Below are 9,468 nucleotides of genomic sequence, written 5' to 3'. Positions count from 1 at the left end.
AGGGTCTGTGAGGGGCTCTGATGGCCATGAAGGGACTGTGAGGGGCTCTAAAGGGCCATGAGGGCTCTGAGGGACTGTGAGGGGCTCTAAAGGGCTCTGAGGAGCTGTGAGGGGCTTTAAAGGGCCATGAGGGCTGTGAGGGGCTCTAAAGGGCCATGAGTGCTCTGAGGGTCTATGAGGGGCTCTGATGGCCATGAAGAGACTGTGAGGGGCTCTCAAGAGGCATGAGGGCTCTGAGGGAGCATGAGGGCTGTGAGGGGCTCTAAAGGGCCGTGAGGGACCATGAGGGCTGTGAGGGGCTGTAAAGGGCCATGAGGGAGCTTGAGGGACCATGAGGGCTGTGAGGAGCTGTGAGGGTCTCTAAAGGGCCATGAGGGGCTCTGAGGGCTGTGAAGGGACCATGAGGGGCTGTGAGGGGCTCTGAGGGGCTTTGAGCGCCATGGGGGCTCTGAGGGGCTCTGAGGACTGCGGGGAACTGTGAATAACAAAATATTTCAAGAGATTGTGGAATCCATTGGAAAAGCCCGCAGATCCGAATTCGTTGTCTTCTGTTATGGTAAGACTACAGAAAACTGCTGCTGTTGTTTACTGAGGGGATTTTGTCAAAATGGATTTGAAGTTTTAGTGTGCTAAAATGAGTAAATGTCTGAGACAGAAGTGCTGACAAAAATGCTTTTAAAAAACATTAAAAGAATGGGGGAAAGGACAAACTGGTGACAACCTACTGAAAAATTAGATTTGACAAACTGGGAAAGAAAATAGATCTGAGTACTCCCAACTTCTAAGGCTTCTAAGCCTTGTAATATGGTGCTGAATCTTACAAATATTTTGCGGAACCAGTCTCTGCTTTTTGTATGGGAATTTTTATATGAAACATCTCAGTTGCTGAATTACACTTTATGTAGATAAGAAGTTCATCGTGTGCGTTATGATCGATATTCGGGTGTGTGGAAAAGTGTTTTGAAGTGATGTACATTGCAGTGATTTGATTATGAGGTAACAAAATTATGAATCAAGGAAATGAGAATCTACTTGGAAAACACTGCTCGTGTCTTCTCAGCCAGAAACAAATGGAATATAGTTGTGTGGGCTTAGCTACAACCTGAACTTCCAGCAATAATGGAGATGTCACCATTTTTAGCCTTGTTATTCTGCGTGAAAGGAAAACAAGCAATGATTGATACATTCCTAAGAACCCAAAGCTGTAGGTGGTAATTTGTTGAATCATTCTTTCTTAACCTTTTAAAAGTATAAAGCAGATGAATGTATTTTTGCTGTGGGTAAATTATTGTTGTAGTTGTAAAGCATGAAAAAAAGGGGAGAAAAGAAGGTAAAATGTGTGTATTATTGAGGGCAAAGATGCTTGTCCCAACCAGAGTGTCCAGATTTACCCCTTAAGCGCTTAGATATTTGTTCTTGGTTGATATTTTTACTAAGACAATTGATTTTTTCCAAGGATATTTAAACATTAAAATATAATTTGGTGTCTTTATGAGCACATCCTCATCCCAGGAAAGGGTGCAGTGTTAACAGCTACCTTTATTCTTCAAAGGGAAATTTCAAGTTCCTGTCAAAATTTGCACGGGCATCAAATCTCATCCAAATGCTCACCTGACTGAGGCCTGCAACTATCCAAAAGTTTTGTCACTGTAAATTCCTGCGTTCCCTTGCCTTTCCCCCTGCTGCATGTTTAGAAAGATGGTGTGTTTTCCTAACAGTAAAAGATGTGGAAAATGTGCTGAAGTTTGCTGAAAGGAATTTAAAAGAGAATATTTTTGTCTTGGCACGTAGCACAGTTGTAAGAAGGATCATTTTGATGACATCCATCTGTTGCAGATTAAAATAGGTTGGAATCGGGGATTGTGAAGTGAGTTAGTGCAGCATGATAAGCAGGGTGACTGAAATAAATGCATTGGAATGGATTGGGCAACGGAAATAAGTGGCTGGAAGTGGGAGGCTTTTAGGATAGTCTCATGATGTGGAAGAGCGGCTCTGCCCGACGTCGGTGACAGGGAGGTGGGATTGGTTGAGAGCATGCTTGGCCGGAGGCGTTCCGGTGGAACGGCGAGTCCCGGTCCAACGGAGCGCGGGCCGTCCTCTAGCTCGGGGCTCACCCCCCCGCAAACAGGCTCTTGTGCTGCTTTACCTGCTCCTCGCCATCACTCCCACTCGCGTGATTGAGCTGTGACAATTGTTGCTGTCCTGGGACATGTTCCCAAATGCTTATTCTGTGTACTCCTTGCTTCTGCTGCACGACTTGGGTTTGTGTCCTGGTCTCCGGTGTCTTAGTGGCCAGTTTGGCTGTGTGGGGAAACATCCAAATCTGGGCTGGTTTCAAGCAGCCAATGTCGTTTTGTGTCGCACTCATAGACAAAGGTAAGAGGGCGGAGGCGTTCCACACTCCGTTGCTTAACAGGACATCCCACAACCTGGCTGAAAAATGAAAGCATATTTTTTAGGGTTTTTAAACCATTGTTAAATGTATGAATGTAGGCAGTTTAGGAGTGGGAATATTTACAACATGATCCTGGGTTTAGATACTCAGCCTTGAGTACTTCATCCGCTTTGTTCTGAGGTTAGCTACATGTGCAGTGCTGCCCACTTTGAGCATATATATCTAAAAGTAATATATCTAAATTTGTGAATAACATCTATACAGATCTATAAATAACGTACATAAAATACATTAATAATATATAAAGTTACATAGAAAAAGAGATCATATATATATGTGATTCCCTAGAAAACTATAGTTAGCAAGTTGATGCACTTATTTTTCTCTTGTTGACAATATCAGTTACTATGATTTATGGTTGGTTTTAAATTTTTTTTACAGTTCTTGCTAAATTTTGAATGCCAGCAATTATTGCTTTATTTTGCTCACTTTGACAGGTTTGTGGTTCTTTTGTGCCATTATTGCCTAATTTAAATATGCTAATTAATGCAGATATAATTTGAAGTCAGTTATTTCACAGTTTTATCCTCCTGCAGCATATGATTTGGAAACCTTTCACCACTGATGAAGTTCCACTCTTGTTCAAGCAGGGGCTAATTGGGGAATTTTTTTTTTCTTCTCTTTTTACAGTCTGACAGCAATGCAAGCTTTCTCCGAGCTGCCAGAGCTGGCAATTTGGACAAAGTAGTGGAATACCTGAAAAGTGGAATAGACATTAACACCTGTAATCAGGTAAGATATTTGAAGGACAGAAGTTTGTAAGAGTGAATTGCAAGGAACGTGGGCACTATAGTAATACTGTTTATCTCTTTATCCCCCGGATGTGTTGTGCTTAGCCCACGGATTTTCCTTAGCCATCCCACCTGAGGCACCTGATCCCCTGAGAGCTCAGGTCTGGGAGTTTGAGGGTTCCCTTGCTATTTCTGTGTGATCTCAGGGGGGAGGTAAGCACTTGAGTAGGTGTAGTTGTAGCTGCTCAGATAACTCGTGTCCAAGGAGATTAAAGTCTTGTCACTCACCTGCACTGGGAGTGCAGTTCTGCTTACTCTCGGGTGGCTAAAGGGGTAGCCATGGGCTTTCACCTCGTTTCACAAAACTATGTGTTTTTATCACTCGTCAATAGTACCTATAACGTAACATTAAAGGTACTTAAATGTTGTGCTTAACACACTGTCTCCCCTTTCAGGAAAGTTATTACTGCTGTAAAAATACACTGTTAAAAGTTCCACCACTGATATGACTGTAATGTGATAGAATGTTTTGGCTTGGCTCTTTTGTAGGTCTGTCATATAAATCCAATTACTTTGGCTTCGTAGCTTAGGGACCTACATTTGCAACATTTCTTTAAGTGACTAGAACCATCAAATTTAATAAGACTCTAACTGTGACGTGACATAAAATAAATATGCAGATAAGTGTCTGCATCAGTTCTGAGAAGTGTCTTGCCTTTCTAGTGAAATCACTGCAGTTTCTTCGATGGGGAATTTGACAGCTCAGGCTTTAGGGTGCCCAGCTTTCCCCTATCTCTTAGCCAGATTTGATCAAAGTGACCACTGACTGGACAATGGCAGTGCCATTTGGAAGTCAAACCCTAGAATTGTGACCACTATTTCTTTTGGGAAAAAAAGAGTAAATGGAAGAATAAGAAGTGAAATAATCTAAAGTATTTGGAGCCCTCACTGTCCCTGCTGAAGGAAAGCTGCAGATGAATAAAGTAGGTGTGTGTAAAATGGAAGCTAGGGCACAGGAGTGAGTGGATCTGTTGGCTGTGCCAAGGAATTTAATGATGAGGAGGATCAGAGCTGGGGCTTTTCATGTTCTGCTTATTGAAAACGTATAGAAAGGTTCTTGTCTTACTGTCTGGGAGAAGGTTTCCTTTACAAGACTTAGTGTCAAGGAAAAACTTCCTGAGTTATATGTGACATGACCTGGCAAACTTCAAGTTGCCCAGGTGGGAGAGAGTAAAGCTAGACTCAAGTTCTTACATTCAAATAGATCCAGCAAGTTTTCCATCTTTATTTTAAGTACCAATTTTAACAAAGAGATTCACCCCCAGGACAGAGCACAGTTAATATGATCATTACTTGGGAACATTACAAGGTTTTTTCCCAGCGTTTATATTCTCATGTTGGTTATGAGAGGAATATGACAAAGGTTGCTGCAGATTTATCTGCTGTGGAAAGTGCTTCCCACCTGCAGCTGGTGACACAGCTCCTCTTGCACTGTGTAGGTGAGATCAGAGCTTTCACCATCCACTGAGCACAGCCAAGCACTTCAGATTCCAGTTCTGGTGCCATATAAAATTGCTTACGGAGATTTTTGATAACTAAGACCCTTAGTGCTTCCGCTGATTAAGCATCACCGGTGTATTGTGAATTCTAGTGGGAGTGGGAGCAGACTCCCTCTGCTAGAGGTCAGGGAATACTGAGTAAGCCATCATAGCTACTACTGCAGCCTTCAAGTTATTGCTACTCCTTCTTCTCCTCCTCAGAGTTTGACAGGGGTGTCCGTGTCATTGTGTTCCAGCTGTCTAAGGGGAGAAGCAAACACAGTCTGTGCAAAATGCAGGGGTGTATTTTATTTTTAAGAGTGAGATATCTCAATGCTCTTTTAAAAATGAAGCCTTGTATGTGCAGGGTATTTTTTTTTTCAGAATAATGCTATTTTTAGACTAGATCCCATCTGAGAAAACCATACATAATGTTAAATATAAGCTTTCCTGAATGGAGAGAACACCCGGAGATTCTTTCTTGAGTTTCAATGTTTGGTTTGTTTTTTTTTTTTTTCAGATCCTGGGTTTTCAGAGTGGTATGTCTTTATAGATAATCAAAGTATTTTCCCAATGTAACTCTTACCAAGATATGATGGAGCTTAATGTTTCTGGATATACTGAACACAGAGAGTGGTTAATAATACAGTTATATAGTTAATAATTAGATATTACTTAAATATGCTTCACTGAATGCTCCCTTCATAACAAATTCACTTATTATGGAATTACTTACTTTAATCTGAATTCAAGTACTCTCATCTATTCTGAAAATCATAAATCAATTCTGTTTATTTCTGGAGAGAGTAGAAATGTCAGGGGACAAAATTCCCCTGTTTTAAGAAGAGTCCCTTACAAAAAAAATCCAATTCCTGGTATTTTATAGAACAGATAACCGATAGTCATGGGAAATCTCTGATTCCTTGAAAGCTGTTTTTCCTATGTTACAGATATAGTTTTTTAGGATGTGGTTATTGTTTGTAGTTAATGTAGCAAGAGAAGACAGCTTGCTTCTGTATCATGTTCAAAATGTTGATTAGCAAAACGAAATTAAATCTTACACTGTGCGTTTGGTGCCGCCCAAGGTTCCAGCAGGAGTTAGACCCCGAAGTCTGACCGTTCTGGGAGCTCATCAGCTGCCTGCTGAAACTGAATTGGGGATCCAAAGGCAACATAGAGTAACATTGCTCCATCTTGTCCTTGGAGACCTGTCCGTTTTCAAGGTGATATCTTGGAAGGAAGGAAATGCAATGGGTGCTGTCGTTTGCTTTGGAAAAGTCTTTTGCGTTCCTCCATGAAGTCTAATGCCTTGAATAGAACAGGATTCAAATATTAGGTAGTTTTGGGGGCCTCCAGCTGCAGGGCTTTTTGAGCTTCTGTCAGTTTGGCTTTTGCTCTCGTTTTGTTGGCTTCCTTTTAATTTAACTGGTCTCTGTTCCTTCAGTGACATCGAGACAGAGCACAGCTGATAATTACTCCCTCCTTCCCTCCAAACAGAAAGGCACTGCCTCTCCCAGCAGTGCCAGCTATAGTCTGAAGGAGCACTGTAGCATAATGAGGGCAGCAGCACCACATTTGATGTCACTTAGGGGGTTAATTCAATTTCTTGACTTCCTAGACTATTAGGCAACATAAAGTGAGAGTTTTCATAACCTGATAATATTTTTCTTTTTTTCCCCACTGTCCACTTAATTTCTTCGTGGTATTTTTAGGAAAAACTTCCACAAACCTTCAGACTTCAGAAAGCCAAGCCCAGCTTTCTAATGTGCCCTTTCCCAAATCTTTCTTGAAAAGAGGTTGCCACATGTGCTTTTTACTTCCCCGAGAGATTTATTCGGAGAAGAGACTTTGCAGAGCCATCTATTAAAGAGAGAAAATTATTTGAGTTTAACAAAGACTATGATACTGCTTTTTAGTTTCTGCCTCTGCTGGCAAAAGGAGTTAGCACCACCATACAGAGTTAGTCACAAAAGCTTTTTAATTTTCATTGTGTTTTGAAGTTATGCTTTACTGTTGGACTGTTTTCATAGAATTTTTTCCCCACTTCTTTCAAACACTTTTTTTCCCCCATCTCTACGTTTTTATGTTCTTTATCATCCTCACTAAGTCTCACCAGCAGAAGGTGAGTCGAGCTTTCTAGGACTGGCAGGTTATTGTCTATACCTGTCACTTAGAGCTGAGCTTAGAAGGGAGGGTGTAAAACCCCACAGAGCGGTGACTTGGCTGATGTAAAATGTCCTTTGAGCTACAGGTTGATCTGGTGCTCTGCCAAGACACTGCTTTTCCATGGTGTCAGTTTGCTTTGGCACAATAGGGTTAGGTGGGAATAGGAGAAGCTGTTGGATCTGGGTGGTGTCCTGGAAGGAGTAAATGGCCCAGGAGGATTGATGCTGAACCAGGCATTGATGAAAGAGCCTCCATTCCATGAGGATCGCTCCATGAGGCAAATGAGTACAAAGGCAGAGGTAGCAGGGACTTTTTTGGGTGATTTCCAGACAAGAGCAGTGATGGTGCCTGTCTTATTGGGAATAAGTGACTGACTTTGGACTGGCTTTAAAAAGGCTGGTCATTTTTAGGATGTCCAAGAAATCTCTGGACTTTTCCAGTGTGGTGAAAATACCTGGGGTGGCACTGCAGGAAGTCCTGTGAGCAGTTGGTGGTATGTGAACATGTTTGTAGCACTCCATGGGATACACAGCATTGACGTCTCTGCCTCAGTGGTAGAGGAGAGAGAGAATTGAGGGAATCAGGCGCTGCAAGGAAACACTTGGAAACAAGAACCAGCTTGGAAGGCTCCGTATTATGTTACTTTATGAGAGTTAAAATTACCAAGGAGTCTCCAAAAGAATGGCAGTTATGGCCTATGCAGGCTTTGTCCTTATGCTGCACAGTTTTCCTTAGCAGACAACTAATTTCACCCTCCCCAACTGTTTGGTGGGCATGGGAGAGAAAAAGGGACGCGTCAGAAACCTTTGTTGTTCTGAACTACAAAAATCCATTTGACAGGAACAGAGGAGTTGCAGTGATTAAATCTGAGATTCCATCATCAGAAGCAGCAGGGATCAGCCACGTGGGCTGGGAAATAATTGCAGCGTTGGTTCTGATTAGGGAGAAACAGAACAAAAGTTGCTTTAAGGCTTCAGTTGTGCTGGTCCTCAGCATTTAAAGTGCAGGGCTTGCTACTGCTTACTCCAGCTTGCTTTATTTAAGGAATTATGGAATTTGAATGTCTATAGTACTATTTTTAAGCTAGAGTTTCTTCCTATAAGCTTTTTACTGGACCTCAGCTATTAATTTTCTTCATGTTTTAATGAATTAAAGAGAAGTCCTATGTTGCAAAGAAACTCAATCTATGCAGCAATATCAACTTTCAGGTGCTTAATATGTGGCATCAGCAGATATGTGTCTCAGAGGTAGGAATACAAGTGTTTTAGAAGCTTAAGCACTGGGACAAGCCTTGCTCTCTCCATATTTTGGTACATGGTAAACTAAAACATAAGCTTATCCTCACCCTTTTGCATTCAGAAGTGTTTATGGGTCATGAATTTTGCAATATCTCTGCTGTTTGTGGACTTCAGTTTGTTCCCAAGGAGTGAAGAAGGTTAATAACATGTCGCAGCAATACATCAGCTGTGTACACTGTGAGGAGGACAAGCTGCCCTTCATATTCCCGTGGAAAGTGTTGATGACAGAATCTGTGAGATCAGATAGGGGAACGGGTCTTTGTTCTTAAAAAGTGAGGAGAACACTGTGTTTCCCCACAAAATAGTATTTCAAAGCTCTCAGCCACTGTAGAGTAATTAGGGTTAGTTGATACTCAGCTGAGATTAAAAACCAAGAAAGATCAGAGCTTTTTGAAACATGTCCAGGCTGCAAAATATTCCCTGACATGTGCACTGTTCCTTGTTCTGGTGCTTACGGTGAACCTCACCACGTATTTTTGGCTAAGGATTTATCCTTTACCAGGGCATAGCGCTACTGCTACGCCTGGGCTCTGCAGCTCCATAGTAAGAGTGTTTCCTCCGGAATAAGGATGTTCTGTTTGCTGCAGCTTTTCCCACATAATGGGGTTGATACCGCATTTGTCATTAACATTTCCTAACTACCAGGCTGCAGAAGGGTATTCCTCTGCTTTTGGCAGCCTGGGACTGTGGCCTTTCTTTAGTTCCTTTGCTTTTTTCCTAGTTCCACTTCTGAATTTGACCACAAAATCTGCCTGTACTGCTTACATGGATGTGGAATTAAATGGAGTTAGTGCAGAAATGCATTTGGATTGCTGTGTCTGAAGCCATTGGACCCACTCCCGTCAAATGCCTCCTGTGAAGTGCTAAGTGCTTTAAAATCCCACTGGGAATTACAGGCTTGAACTGCCTCTGTGAATGGACAAATAAAAGCCAGACAGTTGTTTGTTTATTTCACATTTGAAATGACTCTGAACTGCTCAGAGACAAGGAAAGTGGTAAATTTACACAGTGCTGAATTTGCTGCTGGTTGCTCAAATACCTGAGTTTTGCTCCTGATGTCTGCAATATGGAAACCAGTAGAATGCTGGAGGGAATAGCAGTATTTGTCGCTGTCACCTGCCTGATGTAGCATGAAAAATACCTTAGGATTGTGAAAAACAGGTTGGCAATTCAGCTACAATAGACTGCAATTTTATTTTTTTTCCTTTGGGTGGAATGGGGATGCTAGGAAGAAGGAGATCAAGTTTCCATGGCAGGAATTTATATGAGATAAAGTATCC

General features: G+C 41.9%; 1 protein-coding gene across 46 annotated transcripts in view; it reads left to right on the top strand.

Annotated features, from left to right (window-relative positions):
* ANK2 (ankyrin 2) overlaps window positions 1-9,468 on the top strand; it is a 247,997-nt gene that overhangs the window by 157,830 nt on the left and 80,699 nt on the right. For all 46 annotated transcript variants that reach the window (XM_042026788.1, XM_042026802.1, XM_042026801.1 and 43 more), the window contains one exon: window positions 3,086-3,187. In XM_042026788.1, the coding sequence (XP_041882722.1) occupies window positions 3,086-3,187 (102 nt within the window). The remainder of the gene's footprint in view (window positions 1-3,085; window positions 3,188-9,468) is intronic.

This window comes from Corvus kubaryi, unplaced genomic scaffold, assembly GCF_017639235.1.
Source record: "Corvus kubaryi isolate FWS band 111438036 unplaced genomic scaffold, C.kubaryi_AGA036_p1.0 37292, whole genome shotgun sequence".
NCBI classification, from domain to species: Eukaryota; Metazoa; Chordata; class Aves; order Passeriformes; family Corvidae; genus Corvus; species Corvus kubaryi.
The sequence above is the reverse complement of the archived record's forward strand: the minus strand, read 5'-3'. Positions and strand labels throughout refer to the sequence as shown.